The 27,066-nt window shown below is 31.7% G+C and overlaps 1 protein-coding gene across 6 annotated transcripts in view; it reads right to left on the minus strand.

Moving 5' to 3' along the window:
* Pds5b (PDS5 cohesin associated factor B) overlaps window positions 1–27,066 on the minus strand; it is a 198,757-nt gene that overhangs the window by 94,592 nt on the left and 77,099 nt on the right. For all 6 annotated transcript variants that reach the window (XM_076872121.1, XM_076872119.1, XM_076872122.1 and 3 more), the window contains exons 3-10: window positions 26,528–26,731; window positions 23,980–24,066; window positions 23,768–23,865; window positions 23,058–23,184; window positions 16,347–16,427; window positions 11,543–11,683; window positions 9,145–9,260; window positions 5,961–6,055 (exon numbers count right to left, since the gene is read on the minus strand). In XM_076872121.1, coding sequence (XP_076728236.1) covers window positions 5,961–6,055; window positions 9,145–9,260; window positions 11,543–11,683; window positions 16,347–16,427; window positions 23,058–23,184; window positions 23,768–23,865; window positions 23,980–24,066; window positions 26,528–26,731 — 949 coding nt within the window. The remainder of the gene's footprint in view (window positions 1–5,960; window positions 6,056–9,144; window positions 9,261–11,542; window positions 11,684–16,346; window positions 16,428–23,057; window positions 23,185–23,767; window positions 23,866–23,979; window positions 24,067–26,527; window positions 26,732–27,066) is intronic.

The following is a 27,066-nucleotide window of genomic DNA, read 5'->3' on the forward strand; positions in this document are numbered from 1 at the left end:
AACAATTAAAATGTTTAAAAAGATTGCAGAAAACCTGTGAAAATAGACCACAGCAAAAACAAAACCTAAACAGAAGGTTCAATATTTCAAGAAAGTCAAGAGCCAGAAAAAGAAAGAGAAAGGAAGAGGAGAAAGGTCAGCCCTTCAATCAAATAATAATGCTTACATGCAACTGAACAGTAAAACCTCTCTCCTCATTGGCTGGGCAAGGAAGCAGATTAAGTAGTTTCTAACTTCATTAATTAAGCAAATCATAGAAATGAACAAAATTCTATCAATGTTAAACATTTCGTTTTTGTTTTCCATATAAGTAGATAAAACACTCAAGTCAAGCTGTGCTATTGGGAAAAGGCTACAGTATTAGAATTTCTTTCCTGTAACTAAGGAAACCCTGAATAAGGTTACTGAAAGAATAAAATTGAGATATTGGCAGCCAAGAAACAGAATAAGAAAGATTTTAGGGCAATTCGACTAAGTGAGAAAAGGCCAAGGGAAAGACAGAAGAAATAAAACAGATTTCACAATTATGAGTCAAAAACATGGAGTTCATAAATAGCAATGAGTAAACGGGAAAACAAATTTAACATACTTCAGTAATGAAATCTTAGGCTTTAAGTGCAAAAACTAAACACAAATTAAACAAAATATTACTCATCTTTTTATTATGAGAGAGAAATTTGGTTGTTTGGGTTACTAAAAATAGTCTTGCCTATACACAAACAGTGTTTTTGATTTTGAGTAGATTTAATTCTATAGAAACAGTTTTAACAAACAATTATGATTCAAGCACCCATAACACCACTGCCCATGTCATAACCCCTCCACTTTGCACATGCTGTATTAATAGAAACTATTCTAAAAGTGGGAAAGACTATATGTTGCTAGAAAAAACTTCTAAAGAAATGCAAATGTTGTTTACCTAACCCAGTAAATTTAGCACTATGATTTAAAATGAACATGTTGAAAGAGCTCAAGTTCCTATCCTTACCAAGATACATACAGAAGTTTTATAGTTAACTGTACTCCAAAAGCATCACATACTATTTTATGTATCACGGAGAAAAAAAAAAATCCAATGACACTCCATCAATTTTAAGATGCATCACAACTTCTCTAAAACTAGTCATTCATGTTAAACAAGTATACACAAACGTTATTAATTCACAGATATCAACTGAGAGGAGAAAGTGATAATGGAGAAGAAAAAAGAAATTCTCAATTATTAGCATAACAAAGCATCTACTAATATTCTTCACAATATGGCTGCATCCCTCAAAATTTGGCTAAAGACACAAGAATGAATCTCACAATTACTATCAGCAAAAGAAGATAAATCTCTGTGTATAACATATTTATTTCTGCTCACTCCTGAAACTCTACTAAAATGGTTAAAGGAGAAACATAACAAGAAGAGATCATAGCAAGAGATGATCTGTCAACAAAATTTTGACAGATGCATCACAGGTAAATGACACAGGACAAAGGAAAAGGATGAAATCCAAATGAGAAAGAAAACATTAAACAAGCTCATTTTCATAACAGAACCCAGGAAATATTTAAAAATTTCAGAGACCTAAAGAGAGAAGAAATGCCGACTTTGGCTGAATGCAAAGAGTGCCAAAAATCTATATAAATGTTAACAATGGCTTACCAATTGAGAACTGTTCTTTGATTTCCCCTCCCTTAGCTCTGCATTCTAAATTCCAAAGATAACCTACACCTAAATTATTAAGATGTTATAAGCTAAATAATCTTTCTTTAAATTCACAAAATTCAGAACATTTAGTGACCCTCAGATAACATTAGAATCTATAATGCACCTGTGCATCAATTAACACAAAGCATGTAAATTACTTTGAGGTTTAACTTTCAGAAAAGTAATACATTTGTCTAAAGAATTACAGGTAATAGCCTGAGATGGTCAAGGTCAATGTTCAAGGCTAGAGGAAAACAAGGGAGACCCACTGCCCTGAATGGCCAAGACCCATTCAGCACATAGTCTCCCTGCCTACTGTCCTACTATCCTTTCTTTCCCTAACTATACATTACATTTGGATATAATTTTTTAATTACATTAAGTAAATTACTTTACAAATTTTATTTAAGGACATCAAAAGTAGAATTATAAATTATTTGATTAAGAGAAGCACTGGATCTGCTGGGGTTGAGAACCACTGCAGCACAAGGTTCATATGCAGAAAGTAAGATGATAGTCCTGGTCAGGAACGAAGCCCATGGAATTTAAAATATTAGCGGTGGTGAGCTTAAAAGAAAATATTATAATTGAAGATCTGATAGAAAGTGATAAAAATCAAAGCTTTCACCTTCAAACAAAATGAAGGATTGTTTTCTTACTCTCATTAGAGTTTCGTCACTCTCTAGCAGTGAAAATCTCAGAAGATTTGCCACCATATTTCACGTAAGGAAGAAAGAAATAAGACAGAAATCTTCTATAAAATGAAATAGATAGAATACAGCCCTCATCTGTAGAAAAGGGATGGCAGTTAGAAAGTTTGAAGAATATATGAAGAAAAAAAAAACACAAGCGAATCCCATCATTGTGTACATCCACAAGAATGGGGTACTAATTAGAATAAGATATTAAATATGCATGCATAATTTTATCAAAACATTCTACTGTCATGTACAATTAAAATAATAAATAAAAAAAAATAAAGTTTCAAGGGGGAAAAAAATTAAGGAGAGACTATATCTAAGGTCATCGTGAAAAAGAAAAAGCCAACAGAGACCTAAGAAGGAACAATGAACTTTGGCAGTTAATTCCCAGCACTATCTCTTTTCTACTTTGTAAATCCTTTACAACCAATGTGACCTAACATGAGAGCAAATTCAAAGAAAGAGAAGCTCTCTGTAGTCATGTATAATTTAACTTGGTACAGACTGCTACAAGTTGAAAAGAAAAAAAACACTAAGGTCTGATTATACTTAAATAAATGAAAAAAATGACAAACACTGTATAAAAGTGAGAAAATTCAAAATCTAAAATGAAAGCCTAAAAATAAATGAAGAATTTATCTTAATAGTATCATTTTGGTACCATTAAAATAAATTTTAATAATAAATTTTAAGAGAATGTGACCAATTTTTCATACTGAATTATTTCGAATTCTTTAAGCTTCTTAAAGATGAATAATAAAACTAAAAAATATATTGGAACACCAATGAAACTCCACATCATACACAACCACAAGAATGGGATCATAATTAGAATAAGTTATACACCATGTATGTATAATATGTCAAAATATACTCTACTTCACGTATATCTAACAATAACAAATAAAAAATATTTTGGAGATAAGCCATACCTAAATACTTTCAAGAATGAATCTTTAAGAATGGTATGAACAAGTGAGACACAAAAGGAGGGGAAAAACTAGACTTTGGAAAGTAAGTGAACAAATACAACTTCTGATTTTCAAGAAAACAAAATCCTTAGCCAGTAAAGGGGAAATTGGTAAACCAATCCATATATTACACATTATACAAAAGGCATAGGAACTGTACAAGTACTTCTGGAACTTAAGGCAATGGAGAAGAAGGGAGAAGGGGCACCTGGATGAAAAATGAGAAAATACAACCACCCATCTAGAAGATTACCCCTATGCCATTTCAAACTGAGCCTAAAGAAAACTTTTAATAAATAGTGCAAATCAGAGAATCTCTAACGTGGGCAACACCCAAACAGTTGAGGGCATGGACACCATAAGCTAAAAGAATATTAAGTAAACAACAGACAAGAAATGTGAATGCAGAAATCCACTGTCCTTTTCCCACAGACACTAGAAACTAGATTTACAGAAAAGATGTTCTTCCATGGAAATCCGACCCGCTAAAGTAGAAATATCTAAAGTAAGGGTCTTCCCACAAATAACTCACCCTTATCACCCTAAAGTTCAGAGTTGACAGATCCATTCATAATCTCAGAAATTTCCAAATGGCTTTTCATTTAGTCACATTCCTGTTCCCATTAAACAGCTTCAAATTACCAAGCATTTTGAGGAAATGTTTTTAACAAAGAAAACAGACACAAAAACAATAAAATGGTTGGGGGGGGGGGGGGAGTTACTAAAAACATTTTGTAGAGGAAAAAAAACTCCCCACAAAACTAACATTCATGGTCGCAGAAAATACTACATCGAATAACACAAGAAAAGGATGCTATAAAAAAAGAAATATCCAGAGGAAAAAAAAGGAGGAAAGATGACATGGGGAGACAGGAGGGTGAAACAAACAGACAAATACACAGACATGCAGGCAGAGAAATAAAGGGACAGGAAGGAAGGGAAAAAGAGAGGAATAAAGAAAAAGAGAAAAAGAGCCGATGTGGAGGGAGGGCAAAGAAGGGAAGAAGAATGCATGGTTCCAGTATCAAGGCTATACAGAAGCAGCTAACTGTACAAGCAATCCAGATGTGAAAAGGAAGATAGACAGCTCCAAAGTGAGATGTCTCCCCAGAAAAGGATGAAACTGGTAAAAATACCTGCTTCTTTACATGATTGATAATAATTTAATATAACTAAATGCATTACTATGACAAGTTTTTGCTTAAATACAAATGAATATAGTTCGTGGTATTCTTTATCAAAAGAAACTCAGTGGTAGTAACTAAGATTTGAAAAGCAATGATAAGAAAGACTGTAAAAAAAAAGGCAGTTAAAAATGTACTACAGGGCTGGGATTGTAGCTCAGAGGTAGAGCACTCGCCCAGCATGCGCGGGGCACTGGGTTCGATCCTCAGCACCACATAAATATAAAATAAAGACATTGTATCCACCTATAATTAAAAAATAAATATTTTTTTAAATGTACTACAAATTGGGAAGTTTTAAAAATTAAATTAAATAACTAAAAGAGTGTGAAAGATGAGAGACTGATAAGTTAAAGCCTTTAAGGATCTGTGATTGCTCAGAAAAAAAGCTAGAGTTCTGGTTAATTTTAGACTTCAGTTACCAATTATGTACTCAAAGCACCAAAAAATAGTGTTTACTTTGGAACCCACAGAAAAGAAAGGAAAAAGTAGAACAAAGAAAATCCATCCAACAGAAAAGAGAGAGAAACATAAAAAGAAAGAAGCAAGGAAGAAAAGAAATAGTAGAATAAAGACAGCAAGTTCAATTCCCATCAAATTCAAATAATATTTCTTTTTTTTTCTTTTTTTTTTCAAATAATATTTCAATGAAATGTTCTAAACACATTATAATACTATACATCCTTTATGGAAAGATACACATGTGGTAGCTATAAAAACATGGATGGTATGCAGACCAAATTCAGTTGAGTAGCTATACTCTATAAAAGCAGGGAGAACAGTTTGTGAGGGCATTTTGACTATATACGTTTTTAATCTCAAAAACACAGCAAGTGCTAACATTCAAAAGGAAGACATAGTGGCTGCTAAACTAATCTAAATCTTCTGGGCTATTTAATAATATTTAAAAATTGAACAGAACAGTAATAGATAAGATATTCTCATTAGTACATAAATGCAAATTTCTGAACTGGCTTATGCCATCCAGAGTTTTAAAGCTACCTCCAACTAGCACAGTGAAATTAAATTACAAATCAATGACTCTCACCTAGTTCTTAAAATATTAAAGACTATGAGTCTTATCAATCTATTCAGTCAACACCGGTTCAAATTCAAATTCTTTAAAAAATTTTGGAACTGTCTGTTAACTAAGAAATTAATTTTCATGAAGACAGTAACTTTTCATAGGTGTTTCTAGCCAACACAGGAACTATGCTATAAAGATTACAGCTTCAGAGAATAATTTTCATGACCATGAATTAGAATAAGACAATTTCAACTACTAAAACAACAAATATTTTTGCCCTTATAAAAGTAAGGACTATAAAGCGCGCGCGCACACACACACACACACACACACACCACCCACTAATAATAACAACTATTTGCTGTTACATGTATATAGTACCTGTTAAATCCTTTGCTAAATCAGGATGGTTCATGAGACAATGACTAGCAAATTTCACACATTCCAGGCGTATTGGTACATGGATATCATTAAACCTGATAAAATATAAAGGCACAGAGTAATATTTAGAAGAGAAACAGATGTATTTAATCTATACTCAATTTTATTTCTTGAATTAAAGAAAAATCAATTTATATAGGAAAATCCAAAATGAAGCCAGACCATTTTTAACAAGTTTTTTGACTATATATCAATTAATCAACTAAAGCAATCTCATAATTTTAAGAACCATGCAACTTGAGAGAATCTTTTAAACATTAAATATTTGGCTCAGATGTAAGAATTAGAATGACAATATTTTCCTATAAATATACTTTCAGCAAGTCAAGATGGTGCATGCTTGTAATCTCAACTCAGGAGGCTGAGGCAGGAGAATCACAAGTTCAAGGCCAGCCTCAGCAACTTAGCAAGACCCTGTCTCAAAATTTAAAAAAAGGTCTGGAGATGTGACTCAGTGATTAAATATCTCTATGTTCAATTCCAGTACAAAAAAAAAAAAAAAAAAACTTTCAAAATATATCTGTTGTAAATGTACATGTGATGGGTGTATAATTTTTTTTTCCAGAGAAATGTTATATAAATCCTACTACATGTTTGAAAAAGAAGTTTTCTCCAAAGTATTTTCTCTTAAATATAGGACATTCCCGAATGTCACATTAAACTCCTGTTAATTTCTTGGAGAAAATGGTATGATGTATATGTACAAGTATAGACTTTTCCCATGGTTTAGATTTTACTAATTTTATCATTCTGGTGTCTATTAACAGGTTCCTAATCTTAAGACATAGCTAATTATATCTAGAAATATTATCATATTAGGATTCAATTTTATTTTCAGCAAGACTACTTCAAAGACAATGTTGTGTTATCCATCGGAAAGCATACGATATTTTGTTGGATGGATGTTCAAAGTCTATATACATTCGTTCATAAGGAAATGCAAAATGATTTTCCTTTTTTTTAAAAAAAGTGTCAATATCATTAAAGTGAAGTCATGATTTTCTATTCAATATCTTTACATGGCTTAGTTCTGTTAAATCAAAAGACAAGAAATTTTGTATCACCCAATACCGTAAGAAATAAAATTCAGCATTTATATAAAGAAGAAAAAAGCCTTCAAAATCAGCAACAAATGACTCATAACTTTTTTTTTTTTAAACTCTATAAAGTACCACCTCCCTCTCTAGTACAGAAAGTACTAAACTAAAATCTAGCCCATGGGTCCATATAAAGTTCCCAAGTTTCCTAAGTGTTTTGAAATCAACTATTCAATCCTATATACCTTACTCATACTTTTTTCAATTACACATGCAGCTCATTATCGTTACAAATAAATACAATGAAATATCTTCTGAAACAGCTACTGTTTGTGTTTCATTTATTTCTGTTATTGTTGTTTTCGTGGTGTTTTTCTTGTGTTTTGTGCTGGAAGTCAAACCCAGACCTTAGACAAGTTGTCTACCACTGAGCTACACCCCAGCCCAAAAGTTGGTACTATTTAATTCTATGTGAGTTTTGTGTCATTAATATTAAAAGGAAAAATTACAATGTAATAATAGGTGACATGTAAATAGGATTTCCCAACTGAAAACCTATAAAGTAAATTCTGCATAATACAAGTCCTAATTTTAAAATATACTAAATGTCTATAACAGCCATGTACCACATAACATTTCAATCAATGTCAGAACCCTTATTACCATGGTTCTTTAATATTGTAGTGAGAAAAATTTCACTTCATGTCACAGTCATCTTAGATCATGTAAGCACATTCTAAGATGGTCACATAACAACAAGAAATCACAAGTTAATAGTTTCTCATAATGTATCTCTGTCATTTAAGCAACAAAGGACTATACATTAAAAATGTATTTTTCTTTCAGAAATTTAAATAAAATGAACTTGGAGTTGCATAATTTAAAATGATAGAATACTGTGCCTTGCTGTCCAAGAACTTTCCACTGCATTTAAAGTTTAAAAAAAAAAAAAAAAAAAAACACCTCTAGGGAAAAAAAAAAAAAAAAACAAGTGACAATGGGGTGATAATGGGCTAATATTTATTATCTTAACTTCCTCATTAAAGTTATTATTGATGGGTGGAGGTTGTGGCTCAGTGGTAGAGTGCTTGCCTAGCATGCGTGAGGCACTGGATTAGATCCCCAGCATCACATAAAAATAAACAAAATAAAGGTACAAAAAAAATTTTTTTAATTATTATTGAACTATGTAAACATTAAGAAATCAGATTCGTAATTTAGAGCTCAACAGGCACTTATAAAGGCTTATATCCTCATTTAACAAATTTAAAAAATGAAACCAAAAGATTATTTAAAATCATTGACAGTTCCGCCATTATAAAGGAAAAGACGTTATGATACCAGTACAAACATTTGAACACAAAAATAGAATCAGAACCTTTAAATCCTGTTAGTGTATGACTTAACTGCATAATGTGTTGTCAGAATAATTTAAGAGAATAAAAATTATCCTTTAGTCTCAAGGTTAAATTATGGGTTCAGCCAGAGAATTTGTAGTGCTCTTATATTTTAAAGGTCAGGAATTTCTTTTTGAAAAGGTAATGAAATGAATCTCTCCCAAACGAAAGTAACATCCAAAAACACACTCAAAATCTTGCAACCAATTTCAGGTATTATGTGGCTCAATAAAGGCATAAAAGGAAAGCTAGGTCATCATTAAAAAATACAGAAAGATAGAAAGAGAAACGTACATAAGTCATTTATTTATCTATTTTGTTAATATCCTTACATTTTGAATTATTTCCAAATAATCTGATTAAATACAACTTTTTGTAGAGGGGTTTCATTTCCCTGAAGTATTTTCAGACTCTGAAATTATATATTTTAATTTTATAGTTGTAATACTATGTGAGATAGCTTTTAAAATATATCATCATAGAATGAAAAGATAAAGGGAAATTTTAAAATACCAAACATTATCAACATTGAAAATTTCAAATGATTGTACTGGTATCATATCGTCTTTTCCATTATATATTTTAATGATTTCAGAGGACACAACTTAAATGTAAATGCTGTTTTAAAAAAGCAATCTAAGTAGATATAAACGTATATTACTTTTTTCCAAGGAAACCAAAATCATATACCTGCCCAAGTAGCACTGCCAAAGTGGTTTGTTTTGAGATGCCAATTCTGAATCCTTTGCCCCAAACATTTTTGCTAGTAGTTTAACAACTTGGAGTCGTTCCTCATTATCATTGCTCTACAACAAAACATAACCAATTTTAAAATCATAAAGCAGATATTCAGAACATGACTTATCCCATGGTTTCCCTTATCTTTCTATTCACAGAAACAGAAAAACTTTTATGAACTCCAAATGAAAAACTTGCATAAAAAATGCCCACTACACTTTTTATAAAGTTAAACTCATCATAAATGTGCTAATCTTCTCAAATTACATTAAGATAGTACACCCTACATAAAAACACATTCTTAAAAGTATGATAATGTTAGAGGGCCCCTCCTACATCTAAGGTTTACTATGGTTTGCTTCCATTCAGTAACCTACTAAAGAGTCTTGAAAGACTGTTTTTTAAGAATGGACACCTGGGCTGGGGATGTGGCTCAAGCGGTAGCTCACTCGCCTGGCATGTGTGCGGCCTGGGTTCAATCCTCAGCACCACATACAAACAACGATGTGTCCGCCAAAAACTGAAAAATAAATATTTAAAAAAAATTCTCTTTCTCCTCCCCCTTCTCTGTCACTCTCTCTTTAAAAAAAAAAAGAATGAACACCTGAGGAAAGGCCAGGCCTATAGTAAACACTGAACTCTGTATGACTGTAATTCTTAGCTCTTTGTAGAAATAAGTATGTGTTGAAGTCTCCCAATAAGAGAGCCAGTTAAGCTACATAGAGCAGATTCCTAAATGAAGTTCTGCAGCATAATGATGAAGCTTTGCATATGTAAAAATTAAAATTTCTGGTGTATATTCTATAATGCAGACACCCTGGGGATGAAAATTCAACTTCATTGTTGATTTCGGTACCACCCAACAAATGAATGGTTAAATGAACAAGTAAATCACAATAGTAGACTTGAACATAGAGTGTGGCAATCAGGTCTATCAAATAGCACTAATACTCAAGTTGTTATGGATAGTACATTACAAAATTTTTTAAACCAATGCCTTACTCAGCCTAGTGTTCAAGAGCCTCCACAATATGATCTAACTCATCTCTTTATTCCGCAAAATAAGTACTTATCAGTGCTGGCTATACATTAGAACCATCTCTAAAGATTACAAACAAACCTGATGCCTGGTCTTTACTTTCAGAAATTCTGATTCAACTGGTCTGATTTAATACCTGGAAATCTACTTCATTAAGGTTCTTCAAGCAAAGCATCCAGGAGTGATTTACATTTACTTTATGCTACCTTTCAACTATAATTCTTTTGTGTTCCAGAAATTCACCCAGCACCTTCCTACCTCTATATGCTTCTGCATGCTGTCTCCTTTGCTTCAATTGTATGCTGTTTGTATTTCTTATGACACTTAAAATATCTGGACTCTTATTAGATATGGATTTTTTTTTTCCTCTTCCTCCCATACTAGATGTTAAGTTGGCTGAAAGCAGGGATGATAATTTCCTTATTTTTATATTTTTCATAGTGTGTAGGAAAATGCACATAGCACTTATTTTATTTTTACTATAGAAAATCAGATAAACCAACAAATAATCAGAAGTGTGACTGCCTTGCCTAACTAAAATTGCTAACCACATTAAAAAGGGGGCAAGGAACCAATCAACCAAATGTCTCACTTGAGAAAAATATACTCCAGACTAAAACAAGAATATTCATGGGTTATTTATGGTATTCACACTATCAATGTGAACTGTTTTATTTTGGTTTAAAAAACAAATCAAATTTTTTAGAAATAAGAAATTTACACAGAAATCATTTAGGAATTTTTCTGTGTGATACACTGGGATCCATGAAAATTTAATCATTATACTCAACTTTATTTAATTTTATTGTAATGACCAGGAAAAAAAGGGGGGGTGTCCTCCAATTCTGCAAATGAAACAGCATAATTTAATGTCAAAGTAATGACTTGCTATATTTCACAGGACTCTGTGAAAACCAAACAAACTTTCAACAACAATAAGATAATATGAATAAGAGAAAACATTTACCATTAAATGGATAATGAACTAAACAACTTATGGCCTAATCAAGAAATCTGTACTCTATAAAATGTATTCTTTGAAAACAATGCTCAAATGTATAGCTATGATCTAAAAGAAGCCAAAACTGGAATCAATCTGGAAAAAACCATCCTGCTAATCATTCAGCAACCAGCTACAATCTGCTAGATACCATGCCAGGCATTGGAGATACAAAAACACACAAATAAATAATGGTAATACACTCCTAGTTCTGTTACATTCAGTTAAAATTACTTTTAAGAATTAAATAGCCATTTATAATCTCTTTGCTAACTTGGGTGACAGAATCACATTATTTTTATAACAGTTACCTTTAATTTAAACTCAAGCTGGGGTAAAACAGAGAGCAGCAAATGACTATCAATATTGTAGAGCTCCAAAATTAAGTCAAACACATGTTCTGACAAATCACTGATAGATGTTTTCCCAAGCATCAGAACCTGATTAAAAAACTTTTGAAGAGGAAAAAAAAAATTGCCATTAGTAGAAATGCCAAAGATAAAATGAATTTGCCAAAGTCTTATTATTCATTAAATTCATTATTATTTTAAGCAAAGTCAAACTAGGCATATCAAAACATTTTTTAACAGTGGACAGGAAAACCATTAAAGGCTATGTGAAAAAATAAAATATGAAATTCACCTTGTACACAGTAAAACAAATTTGTATTGACTCATCAATTAATATGTATCAGTAAACCCTCTACCTTTCAAATACATCTTGTTCCCCATTGTGATAATCTATTGTGTCTGTGACAGTTTCATTTTAAGTGTCAACTTGGAAGGGATACCTGCATAGCTGGTAAAGCATTGGATATGTTTTCAAAGTGTTTCCAGAAAAGACTAAATCCATGGACTCCTCAAGTGGGGAAGATTGCCCTCGATGTGGGCTGGTACTATCCAATTGACTGGGATCCAGAAACAACAAAAGGACAGTGGAAAGGCGAATTCATAGTTCTCTCTCCTGGAGCTGGGACCTCTATTACTGCCCTTAGACATCAGAACTCCAGGTTCTCCAGACTTCTGACCACAAGGCCTACACCAGCAAATCCCCCCTCTCCCATTGGGTTCTCTAGCTTTTTGCCTTGGACTGAGATAAATCATCAGCTTCTCTAGTTATACAGCATAGTTATACAGTCTGCCTTTGACAGACTCCATAATAGCTTGAACTAATTCCCCTAGTAAATTTCCTCTCATATATATATACATACACCTATCCTACTGACTATTTCTCTGGAGAACCCTAATAAGAATGTCATCACCTCACTGGATAAATTCCTTAGGGGAAGGAGTTCACATCTTGTTCACCTTAGAGTACAGAAAACAACAGCATCTAAAAGAGTCTTCTTATACTTTTATAAGTAGAAGCCAATTGTATGTTTCATATATATAGCTTTATATTTTTAATGCAAAGCAAATTTTTAATCATTTTTGTCTTCTTTTACATTCTGATAAACAATATATACATATGTACAAAGTTTACAACCTTAATTAAAAGCACATATAAACACAGTCAACAAGCTCTAAATAGTTTCTGCACTCAATCATTCATCATATAACTACCAAAGTGGATAAGAATATATAACACAATAACCAAATTCCTTGTTATCTAAAATCTTCCAAAACTCTAAAAAGTTAAAGTCCATAGATTCTTAAGTGTCCTTGTCTTGTCAGAGGAGTAGTCATGGATTTTTTACACCTCACAAGATGCCCTGATCTCACTGTGACAATTAATACACAACCTGGCTTAATTAGGTTTTTGCTTTCTATATAGAAAGTAGAGTCAAGTATTTCACATTTCTATATTTTATCCACTTACTCTTGTCACTCTTCAATTGGTAAGTGAAGTATTCAGGTCTATGAACCAATACAGATTACCTTGCCAAGAAAGGGACAAAATAACAAATCTAATTTTTTTTTTGGGGGGGGGGGGGGAATGTTAAAAATAACATATTTGCCCTTCCTATTTATCAATTTTGTGAAAACAGAACTTCAGGACGTTAAAAGGTTAAATTCTCATTGACACTAAAAATAAACTGGCTTTTTTTTTTTTTTTTTTTGCTTCTATTCACAAATTTTCTCCTGTTTAAAAAAAAAAAAAAAGAGTAAACTAAAAATCCCTCAATCTACTTTTTCTTAATAAAGAACAATAATCCATTCCAATCTGACCACCACGGTAATTAAACCATCATCATCTTCTATCAGTCTGAGAAAAAAACTTACTTTACAAAATAAAAACAAAATCATTCTCTGCTTTTATTTCTTACAAATTCCACTAAAACATTCACTGAACACCTACAGTTTGCAAAAATGCAGTGATCAAGTTGATCTTCTCCATTTTATAACGAGTCTGGCACCATGCCTGACACTGAGTGGGTATCCAACACATATTTGATAAATGAATAAATAAATAACATAATATGTATTCTGGGGCTGGGGTTGTGACTCAGTGGTGGAGTGCTCACCTAGCATGTTCGAGGCCTTGGGTTCAATCCTCAGCGCCACATAAAAATAAATAAAGATATTGTGTTCAACTACAACTAAAAAATAAATATTTAAAAAAATATGTATTCTGATATGAGTAAAACACACGAAGCCTGGGCTATATATTGGGATCCCATCTCAAAAGAAAAACAAACAACTAAACTACAATAATCTCTTAAGTTTTGGTTTGTTTTGTTTGGCTTGAATCCAGAGGTACTTAATCACTAAGTCTCATCCCCAGCCCCTCTTTATTTTTCCTTTTGAGACAAGGTCTCAATAAGTTGCTCAGGGCCTTGCCAAGTTATTGTTTTTGAACTTGTGATCCTCCTAACTCAGCCTCTGGAGCCACTGGGATTTTAGGCATGTGCCACCACACAGCTTCTGAAGTATTTATATATGTAAGAATCACTCTGTATAAAGAATAAACTTGAAAATGCCAATACTTGCAAGAGTGAAAACAAGTGAGAAAAAGAGAGAAGTGGGGTTATAACTGACTCCATTGTGTCTTACTCTTTATTTGCTAATTCTGTACTGGAAAGACAAATGAGCAATGGCTATTTCATCTCTGAGCCCAAAAAGGTAGAGACTGATTTCTAACATGTACTAATTTTGTCTTGAATTTAATTGTCTTGTGAGAAAGAAATGTAACAGGAAGAGAAAAGCAATTCTCAATTACTTCTTTACTGACAGTTAAATAAGTCAAGGAACAGGAAAACATGCAAAATTAATGGATGAACTACTACAAATAAGTATATAATTGAAAGTGTAGTAAGGCAACTTTACTAGTCCCCTTTTCCCCAGCTTCTGATAAAGAGCACAACAAGAAACTGGGGGTGAGGAGGGTGTCAGGGAGCCTATATATTTCTATAGGTGAGAACAGTGGGAAATTAAGGCAAGGTATAAGTGATAAGGCAATGTTTTTACACTAATTTATCTGGGATTATTCCAAGTATTACCTTGAGGCTTTCTTCTTTCTTTAACTTTCATTATCAATATTTTCAAATACACCCCCAAATCGAAAGTATAGTAAAATGAACCTAATCATGCAGCTCCACTACCATTTTAATAATTTTCTTTCTTCAATTACTCCAATGAAATATTTATAATCCCCAATCCTAGAAGAGATAACAACATGGGATCGTGTTCTTTCCTTATTTTTGTGCTAGAAAAAAAAGCACTAAAATAAGAATAAGTATTCAAAAAAAAAAAAAAAATCTGGCTTGACAATATCAATTTAAATAAATGACCACCAGGAGGAGCTCACCTAGTGTGCTCTCTAACTGGGCCACAGAAATAGTATTGAGAGACACTTTGAAACAAGGGAAAGTCAAGGGGTAATTAATTACAATACTTAAATCTGGATCAACACATTACAAGTGCCATTAAGTCAATAGTGAAAAACTGTATTCTACCATTTTAACTCAAGCAATAACGAAGATTCACAAAATTGTACAAAGCTGTACTTGGAGATCCCTGCCAATCTTGGAGCTATTAAGACAAACTACACAATTTTATTGTACAGCTTTAGAAAGTTAACTCTTCAAAGCAGTATTCTTACAAACTAAACTTATTTTTCGAAATCATCATATGGTTCTTTAAGGCAATAAGCCAGAAACAATAGAAATCTACCATTTGTTTTATAAATTATTTTACTTTCTACAGTATAACTTTTAGTGATATCTTTCATATCCTATCTACATATTTTTTTGTATACTACAAGAAATATTTCTTTTCTTCTAAGTTTAGGAGAATTTAAGTATTTAAACTAAAGGCTTCTTTGCTTGCTTTTTTCAAGATGACAGATTTATGTCCTGGACTTATTTACATATAGGTGATTGAAAGGGAAAAGCAGACAGAAGGACAGAACTGTTAATTCCAGGAACCACCACTGACTCTGTTTTCTAGACTTGTGTTCTATAGGACACTCTATTAACATATAATACAATATGAATGGTGCTACCTGAAGTGGTACAACTCAACAACAGTGAAGAGAAAATAAAACCTAACAGAAGCTTTATCAATGAACCTAAATGGCTAAAAATATTTCTTCTAAAATCAATACAAGATTATCAATTATAAGTAAATAGAGTTTGGGTGATAATGGAAGTGCTCATTTCATTACAATTTTCCCTCTTTCTCAGAAAACGCAGCTTTAAATGCAATCTCTCCCAGTGATAGAAATAGATAAACAACTTTCACCAAATTGTTGCCAGTCATAGCTTGCCATCAATTTCTAGATCTTGACATTTTAATTCACATCTTCTTGCTTTACAAATCAATTTAATCTCCAAAAAGCAATAAGCAATTTCTCTAAATAATGAAAAGTTCCCTAGGTTTTATGTAATTACATTTAACTCTTTTTTCTAAGATTAGAAACAGTGTATCTTGCTACCCAAAATAAAAGCTGTTTTAGTTCCTAAACAATCTGAAAGAAGCACATGAACAAACAAGAAAGTGAACCTTCCAGAAAATACTAACCAAGAATAATATTAAGAAAGAAGAAGGAAAATACACTACTTAATAGTTAAAACACAAAATTTACAAAGTATACACTACTTGCTGAAATTTTGCTTCTAACAATATTTAAAACTTTGGCGTAATCCTTTGACAATGAATCACAACTAAAACTTACATTGGTAATATATGGTTCAATAGCTTGAGCTGTCCTCTTCAGTAAAGCTTTTGCCAAATCATACGCTTGCTTGTTTAAATTCTGAAAAACATGAATATAATAAATTACATCTCTAACTATGTTTTGTTCTGTTTTGGTGCAGTATTGGCAATTGAATTTAGGGCTTTACACATGCTAGAAATGCACTCTAATAATGAGCTACAAACCCTATATTTCTAAACTATGAAAAGCAAAATATTACCTATATTCAAAGGACTATGAGAAAACTATCTTTTGAAGGAAGAAAATTAAAGCACTTTCTTCTTTTCTTAGGATGATCTGGCCTACTAGATCATAAGCTCCCTTTCAAGCAAGAATATTCTCTTCATATATTATTCACAACAGAATGCAAAACACATAGAAATGTTCAATAAATGTTTATAGAAGAAGAAATAATTATTTTAAATCTAGTCTCAAATTCAAATCAGGCAAGTACAAATACAGGCTATTACTTGCCAGGTCCACAACAAGCAAAACACCATTCAGAAGATAAACTGTTTTCCAGAATAGGCAGCAATGGGGGAAGGATTTTGGCTTTTTAGACAGATGAGAGAATGAAGACTTACTCAAAGCACATCTCAGCACACAGATTAAGTCCATAGATACAATAAGAAACACAATAAAGAGTAAAGCAAAAAGAAAAAAAATGTGCAAGAAAAAGTATCTTAAAATGTGTTTCCCAGAGACTTCAATGATGATAGAAAAACAAATATCTTCAATGGAGTTACTACTTGGGATTAAGCACATTCCAGAGAACAGAAATAGAGAATATCCTTAAATTCATTCATTCATTGTTGTTGTTGTTGTTGCCATTTTTTGTTTTTGGTACTGAGAAGTGAACCCAGGGATGTTTTACCACTGAGGTACATCCTCAGAACATTTATATTATATATATATATATTTTTTAAGTTATTGATGGTCCTTTTATTTATATGCAGTACTAAGAATTAAACACAGTGCTTCACACATGCTAAGCAAGCACTCCACCACTGAGCCACAACCCCAGCCCCCAGCACATTTTTATTTTGAGAAAAGGTCTTGCTAGCCTCAAACTTAAGATCCTCCTGCCTCAGCCTCCCATAAACACATACCACCACAACAGGCTTAAATTCACATTTTTAAAAATTTATTTTTAGTTGTAATTGGACACAATATCTTTATTTTACTTTGCTGAGGATCAAACCCAGGGCTTCACACGCATTAGGTGAGTGCTCTACCACTGAGCCACAACCCCAGCCCCCTAAATTCACATTTAAAAAAAAAAAAAAAAAATTTAGTTGTAAATGGACATAATGACTTTACTTTATTTATTTATTTTTATGTGGTGCTAAGGAATCGAGCCCAGTGCCGCACACATGCTAGGCAAGCGTTTTACCACTGAGCCACAGCCCCAGCCCTAAATTCACATTCTGTACTCATGTATATTTTTTATTTACCTGCCTTGATTCTTACACCATATTATTTCATTCATTCACAAGACTCGTTGAGCAAATGGAAATAATTTTCTGGAAGTTCTCGGCAATTTTTCAATTGGCCTATTTTGTTTTGTTCTTTCTGCAGAACAAACCTTTGTTTTAGGGCATATTTGTCTTTTCACAATGCTTATGGTATCTTACAGGACATAAAAGCTTTCATCTTTCACATAAACAAATATTTCATATTTTCTTATATAATTATGCTCTCTAAACCTTTAAGAAATACATTCCAACCCTGAGGTGTAAAGATTTTTTTAAATAAAATTTTAAGGATTTACTTTTCAGATTCAGAACTTATTCTACCTGTGATCTATTTTTATACATGGTATAAAATAAGAATTTAATTTTATTTTCCATATGTCCCTTTGTTCATTATTGCCTGCTTACAGTCAAAAAGGACATATGAAAAAGAAATCTTAACACCAAGTCCCTACTTTTTTCCTTCTTCAAAATTGTTTAGTTATTGTTTATCATTTGCCCTTCCATGTGAATTTTAGATTTCATGTGTCAGATTACATGCACTATTGATTGGATTATCGATTAGTATGCAGTACGCTAACATTATTATTATGATTCTCCATGTCTCATTCCAAAAACAATCTCTCAACATGTTAAGTCTTCTATGCACTGTTTCAGTCAACTATGATTTAACATAAAGATCGTGCATAATTTTTGTTAAATTTCTAAGTATGTCTTTGGTTAAAGCTACAAATGAAAACTTTTTAGAAGTTGTGCTAACAGATTTTCTAATATTGATCTTTAATTTAGCAATTTTACAGATTTTACAGAATTTTCTTATTTGATCTAGAAATTGAATCTGTATACTGTGTTTTCTACACAATCACATCATGTGTGAATAATTTTAGTTTTGTTTCATGTTTCTAATTCTTTTATATTGTTTTAATCGCACTAACTTAAGCTTTACTATAGTGCTGAGAAGCACTGGCATACTTGTCTGTCTTACATCAAAGCCACATTTTTAGAATTTCCTAACTTCAAAGAAAACGCTTCAATATTTCACTGTTAAGTACAGTACCATACATACCCTTATTAGTTTAAGAAAGTTCCTTTCTATTTCAAATTTCCTCCAAATTTTCTAAGAACTGTTGTCATAAATTCTACTAAATTTTACTAAACAATCTTTATCTCCCACAAGTCTTTCTCTTTGACCTGTTTCTCTAGACAATTAACTTAGTCTAAACATTTTCTAATGTTAACTTTCCTTCAATACCTAAAATAAAGCCAATTTAGTCATTATCATTATTGCTTTTACCATTCTGTAAGCTATATACTATTATGTTCTTAATATTTTTAGTTGTAGTTTGACACAATACTTTTATTAATTTATTTTTATGAGGTGCTGAGGATCTAAACCGAGTGCCTCTCACATGCTAGTAAGTGCTCTAACACTGAGCCACAATCCCAGCCCCTGTATACTATTATTTTATATTCAATTAATGTGACTACATTTGTAAGTTAAATTAGCAAATCTTCTTTCTGGATTGCTTCCTGGAAGATCATAATTTGTTTATAAAGTGAGTTGTAAAGTTCTCTCTCTTCTATAATTCAAAAGCTATTGAATAGTACAACTATTTACCACCTCTACTACTGAACTACATCCCAGCCCTGAATATATTTTTATTACCAATTTTGGGTTTTCAGGGACTATCACTATGTTTTGTTTCATTAATTTCTGCTCTTCACTATTTTTCCCTCTTATATTTTGTTTAATCTATTAATGTTTTTATGACTTCTTGAATTGGACGTTAAAATATAAATTTACATTTAAAAAATTCAAACTGTATCCCACAGGTTTTAATGTGATAATATTTTAATTAGCACTTCTAAATAATTGTCATTATGCTGTATTTTGTCAATTACTTATGCTTGCTATTAAGCTTGTTGTTTTGTGTTTCAAATCCTCAACTATTAATTATGGTCTCTTGTACTATTTGACTAATAAACACTGGAAATCTGCATGTTCAAATTACCCATGAAAGTGTGAACTCTTTCTTTCTCTTTTATAACTCTCAATTTATATTTTGTATATTGTGAATCTGTATGCATACAAGTTTAGAACGATTCCTAAGAACTAAAACTTTTATTAATTATATAAAGTCATTCTTTATCCTGTAAAAACAACTATGTGTACTAATAAGCAATCTCAGTTTTCTTTTGATTTGTATTGTATAACAATTCTTTTTCCAGCCTAAACTTTATATCCAATCTTTTCATGGCTATATTTTGTTTGCTTGCTTGCCAGGGATTAAACTCAGAGGCAATCAACCACTGAGCCACATCCGAAGGTCTATTTTGTATTTTATTTAGAGACAGGGTCCCACTGAGTTGCTTAGCGCCTTGCTTTTTGCTGAGACTGGTTTTGAACTCATGATCCTCCTGTCTCAGCCTCCTGAGCAACCATGCCCAGCCACAACAATGTTTTAGCTGTTTCTCTTATTAACATCAGCCAGGTAAACTATCCTCAACCTGTTTTATGTGGTAAATTTAAGCCATTTACATTTATTGTAATTCTTTATTTTATTTTCCTGCATCCTTAAAATTTTAAGATGAACCTACTGCATTCAAAGTTCAAAGTTAATCTATAGCTCTAAATATTCCTGATACACCAGGATCATATTAAACCACTCAATCTTATGTTATAACATTATAACACTGTAACCCAGTGTTATAGAATCATTTTGTTAATATTCTGTTAATTATTATATCATTAAAGCATTTCTTACTCACAAATATTGATTATATTTCACTTCTAAATTCAATTTTCTTCATTCTACAGGACTTAAAATAGTTCTTTCAGGAAGGATCTATGTATGAGTGAATATATAATGTTTTCACTTACATAGGATATACAACACTACTTTTATCTTAGCATTTTTGGAAAACATTTTTACTGTCTTCTGGCTTCTATCCATCAAGAATTCACTCTTCAGTATAACCTTCATTTCTTTTTTTTTTTTTTAATTTATTTTTTAGTTGTAGTTGGACATGAAATCTTTAAATTTTTTTTTAATTTATTTTTATGTGGTGCTGAGGATCAAACCCAGGGCCTCGCATGTGCTAGGTGAGCGCTCTACCGCTGAGCCACAATCCCAGCCCCCTTCATTTCTTTTTAATGGTTAAGCTTTTTCATTCTGTGTGCTTTCTAGACTTTCTGTTTTGGTGTTCCCCATTCTCTCCAGGATATGCCTGGAGAGATATTTATATTTATTTATTCTGTTCACAAAACTTTTACTACCTAACCTATACTTTCATGTTTTTCATGATGGTTCATTTCTGAATCATTTTAAGGTAATTTCTATTTGAATATCACTTCCTCTCTTTTCTCTAACTGCTGTTCTCAAATCACTATTAAACATACTGAACCTTATCTTTCGTGTTTTCTCTATAGTTCTCTGTGTCTGTAAAATTTCCTCAAACTCACCTCCCAGTCTCTATCTCTTATATAAAATCTAATCAAGATTCTGATTTCAATGACCATTGTTCATTTCCATTAAGTTTTTCTTCTAATCCTCTCCTAGTTTTTAACACTTTTTGAATGTCCTTAATTCATTTAAACATATTTTATCTTTAATCTACTTAATAATATTGATGATTTTTTTTAAACTTTGTTAGAATGTTTTATTTAGTGCCATGAACAGTCACTAAACTACAAAGAGTTAAAATTATGTAAAGGATGCAAAACAGAAACTGACTTGGAAAATTTCCAATGTAAGATAAACAGACTGAGCAGAGGATTGTATTTTAAGTAGTTGATGGGAAGATTCTAACTCCTATACTCACAGAAAAGGAGTACGATCCTAAAATTCTAGGTTCTAGATGGGTCTCAACACTGTGAGCCAAGAAGAAAATGTATATTCAGGAAGTACCTATATGTATATACTGCTATTTTATTTTATTTTAATAGTGCTCAGAATAGAATCAAGGGCCTTACACATCCTAGGCAAATAAATGGTCAATCACTGAACTACACCCTCACCCCAGCAAGTGTCAGGGTACTTTCTGCAACAAAGCCTTTTTACATGATAGTACTGAGGGATAGCAGATAAAGGCCTGGGACATTGCTTACCACATGCTGAGTACAAAAAAACCAACCTGAATACTTGATTTGCATTTAAGAGACTCCACCCAGTTTTTACAGTTTCTTGAATTAAAAAGATAATAGATGTGGGCACCAAGTCCACTGAGGTGGTCAACGTGCCTCAGAAGACCTAGTTTTAGCTCCCCAATTTCCTTTTTAATGGTAATCAAAGATAGAGGTATCACAACAGACAAAGGCAAGGCAGGCTGCAAGAGCTAAGAAAAGTGGGAAGAAACCAAGAAGTACAGGAGTGGCAAGATGGAGGAAGCTCAAGAGTCCACAGCACACCAGCATGTGTGATTTTCATGTAATAAACATATTATTAGAATTTTGGAGGTCCAACTGTACTACTATTTGTAGTGAATGCTTACTTTTTGCAATGATAAATTATTCTAAATTCTGAAATTTTGGATTATGAGTTAATTTTCACTAAAGCATTATTTGTATTGATGCTGTGCATCTGTAGACTACGGTATCTTGCCACTGAGGTCGCAAATTTGAACAGATGTTTATACTGGTAATTCTTGTACCATTCTCCTGAAACCAGACCTCTTCTAAATCACAGAACACTATTTCCAATCGTTTACCAGACACTCCATCATTTTCAAAAAAAACAAAGCACAAATATATGCACTGGGAAAAAAAATACATACAAACACACATCTTGATTAACATTACGTAGGCAAGAAAGCCTGTAATCAACATATCCCTTGTCTCCTAATAGTAGAGACTTCCCTTTTAATTCCATTTCTCCTGTGTACCTACATGTCTTTCACTTAAGGACATAACTGGTTCCATTGTCCAACAATGAGTAGCTATTAACTCACTCACTGAAATACACCCTAAACAAATCTGAATTATCACAAATATTTTATTACAAGAACTAAATATATTATTCTTCTTTTCATTTAATGTATGATTACTAAATGTAACATTTTATTACACATTAAATGATAAATATATACTAATATTAATCAATCAACAGATTCTCCGAAACTAAGCTTAAAGTAGGATAAACTGTATTTGGAATCTAAGCACAAATTCTGAATATTAATATTAAGGGAATTTAGATACATTTCAGTACATACTGTAACTCACCTTATGGGCAGGCACCAGATTTACTAAAACTGTGTCCAAAAGCTCCTGAGACACTGTATCGCCTTCACAAATAATAGAGCTCATGAGGTCTACCATGTGCATATGAACTTTCTGATTGTGTCCATTACTGAAATTCAAAACAGATATTTCATTTAAAATACAACTGAGATTAGTAAGATTTAATCATGAGATGATATTGGTCAACATTTTACTTTATAAAAAATGATAGCAAAAGAAAAAATAGTGTATTTGTATTTAAAGCTTCTTTCTCTAAAATCTTACAATAGTATCCAAAATAATTCCTTAGATTACTTCCTTATTTTTATCAATCTCACACCCAAAGTAATTAAATCAAATGTGATTTCAGTTTTGCCCTAAATTTAGAAAATCAAGTTGTTTTGACATCCTAATAAATAATTTTAAGTGCACAAGAAGCTCAAATAAACACATGCTTTAAGGAGTTAATATATAATTTAGAAATTCTAAATAATATAATCAAAAAAATTTGACTTCTGACCAATAAGCACTTATAATAAAATTGAGTAAGTTCCATAAATTTGAAAACATCTACAAAAATAAATTAAAATGAAGTTACAACTCAGTCTTCTAATATTTATCCTAATAGTATATGCATATTCATGTGTAAATTTAAAAACAAACTTTAATTTTATATTTTCTAAAATGTTATATACTTAGTAAAATACACTTACTTTATAACTGAAAATAATGTTCTGTATAGTTGGGTAAAAATTTCATTGCTATCTTCTAACTCAAAGCATATGTTATATGACTTGACCCAAGCAATGTTCTAAAAATAAGAAGTAAAAAAGATAAAAGGTAAATACTTTAATTGATAAAAATATTCAAGCACATAAAAAGAAGGTTAATTGAATACAACCTCAACATAAAATATATTGCTTACCTCAAGTAAATAAAAATACCTATTGAATTGTGGGCTCTTTGTATCCTCTAACCCCTTCAACTGCCTTGTTATAAACATAAATATATCCTTTAAAAAAAAGACAATATACAGTTTAGATTATGAATGCTAAATGAAAATACACATTAAACTACTAAAGCAAATTCAGCACTTATATGCACACATCATAATAAAATGTTTTAAAAAAAAAAAGAAAGAAAACTGGGTCAAACTTCTTAAAGAACACTCTTATATGAAGCATACTATATATCTTATTATCCTTCATAGGAAAACACTAAATAAATTTACATAATCTTAAAAACAGAGAAAGAAAATGTTCATCTTACTGCAAGTTAAACAAATAGGTCTGAAAATTAAGTCAACTAAAATTTATGCTACTGTTAGAATTTTTTAAAAGTTGCAATAACTGAGAGCTGATCAGGTTTGCTGGAACAGCACAATGTACAATAATCATGTAGCAAAAGCAGACTACAGGAAACTTAAAATTCCAAAATAAAACTGCCAACTAACAAGATCCCACAAAGAAGCTTAGAAATTTTAAAAAGACTCTTAGAAGTCAATTTGTCAGGCTTCCCATCTACACTGTAATTATTTGCTTCCCCCCCCACCATTTCTTCATCTATTCTCATATCTTGCTTTTAATTTTGTACTACATTTCCCTTATACCTGGGTAAAGACAAATGTAATGACACTTTGAGTCAAGTTTTCACAAAAATGAGTTTCATGAGAAATGTAGATGATGTTTTGAAAGTTTGTAAAAAGGTTTAAAATTATGAAAGCTAATTATGTAAAGAAAGCATGTTATGAGTAAGAGAAAAAAATATTCCCTGAAGTAAAATAATGAGCAAGCTTTTTATAAAGTGAAGAAATATAATATGTAAACAATTAAGTAGCTTTTCAAGAAAAGTACTATCAAAAGTACAACCTTCAAAAACAGTTGCTTTGAAAGTAATACTATATAAAATATATTCTCCATGAATGAACCCTTCCTAAGTTGTCTGAAAGAGACTACATGTCATACTGACTTGATCTGGAGATGGAAAGATAACAGTCAACTTGTTTAAAACTTCTGCTAATAACTAAACTAACATGAAGTCAAGTATATAAAAAGAGTTTGCTGATGACAAAAACAAAGACAGTGGAAAGATAAAGATGGCCTTATTTTCAAATATATATAACATTACTGTAGACAAAGAAAAATATTAACTTGATGCTAACAGAAAGTGAAAACCAGCCCATAAATATTTATAAAGTTCCCTTAAAAATCAATAATTTTAAAATACTACCCTCAAAGAGAAAAGGTCATTTAGAATAAGACCTAAAGATTGATCAGAAAAGCAAGGTACTTAAAATTTTTCAGTTAGCAAGTAATCCATGAAGCCCCAAATTTAATCTCAGTTCTTCAATATTGTTCTCCATAAATTGCCCTGTTATAAAAAGAGAAAAGACCTGTAGCTATCCTTTTAGGAGGGCATTTCATTACCCAAAAGCCTTTGAGATAGGTCAATGATTACACAAACTAAGAAATCCACGACAGAGGTAAGTAAGATGTATAGCAGCAGTCTTAAGTTATATTTCCTTTTTGTGACAATGCCCAAAAGACACCTGGTGAGGAAGAGCCACAGCCTACATCAAACAAATACATCACTCCTTAACCACTGAAATATACCCAAATTAGAGATCCACAATGAGAAATCAAGCTATACAACTGGGAACACAACTACATGAACCACTCATGTTATCCACGTTAAGTTTCTGACTATTCTCAAATCTTACAATTTCAATTTTTAAATGACAAAATATATCCTTCTCCCTTCCTCAGATCTTGAGGTTCTTTCACCAATCAAAATATAAAACAAGCATGCCAGAACCAGTTGGACCTTCCATACTGGGATTTCAGCAGACTTGATCAAGTGAATGGGTTCCTCATTCCAATTACCTAGAAGCAAGTTCATGAATCCAAGAGCCATATCTATTCTTCTTTTCCCCCACCACTGTAAACACAATTCCTGACACATTACCTAACATCAACATTTACTAAATGAAATAGCAAATTGTTGACCATTTCACAGTGTAGATTAATAACCTTCCTACGGACAGTAATTATCTAAGCCATAGTTTTCACAATTACTTTTAATGGTTATTGCTTTTTTAAAATTCTTTCTCACCTGTCTTACAATCATTTGGTATCTTTTATACAGCTCAGATTCAGGTTTATACTAGCTACTATCATTTAAATAATGACCTTAGGTCTTCAATATAGATTTTCAAAAAGGGAAAGGAATGGTCCCAGAGATGATCTCAAAACAGAGTTGATGACATAATATTAAAAATACAGTATTCACTGTATTAATCCACTTATCCTGAAGATCAGAAATTGTTTTTCAAAACCAAATTTTAAAGAAAACAGAAACTTAACAGAAGAATGCTACAAATCATTCCCTCAAATTTCAAGAAAATATTTTAATTCCCATTTTAGTTATAAAGATGAATCAAATTTTTATCCACCATTCTTTAAATCAGTACTTGCCTTTAGTTTATCAGGGGATGTGTAAGGAGCTTCAGGAGCATAAATCCTGAAAATATCTGCAAGGCAGCAGGCCACCAGTAAACGAACATCTTTATCAGGATGCTTAAGGAAAAAGTCTGAAGCAAGATGTAAAGCTAGATTTAGATAAAGCTCCTTTTCTTCTTCAGAGTCCTGGTCCATGTCCATGAAAGTTTTCACAACCATCTATGTGAAAACAAAAATAATGAAATAGTGAAATGTTCCATGAAAAAATAATCTCTGAAATAAAGGTCATATTAATTGCAAAGGTTAACTCCAAATAAATATCCTTACATTCTTCCATAGAAAGTATCTGAGAGAACAAGATCCTTCTAGAACTATAGGGTAAACAAATTTTCTTTAAATACTAAATATTTTTCATTTACTATTATATGTGAACCAGATTTTAAAAGTTTAAAATTAAATTTATACAGTGGTCATTATTTTAAAAATTGCAATTCATTATTGAAAAAGTATTCATTGAAATATCTCATTCCATTTATACAACTGGACTAAAAGGA

The sequence above is a fragment of the Callospermophilus lateralis genome, chromosome 12 (assembly GCF_048772815.1).
Source record: "Callospermophilus lateralis isolate mCalLat2 chromosome 12, mCalLat2.hap1, whole genome shotgun sequence".
In the NCBI taxonomy this organism is placed as follows: Eukaryota; Metazoa; Chordata; class Mammalia; order Rodentia; family Sciuridae; genus Callospermophilus; species Callospermophilus lateralis.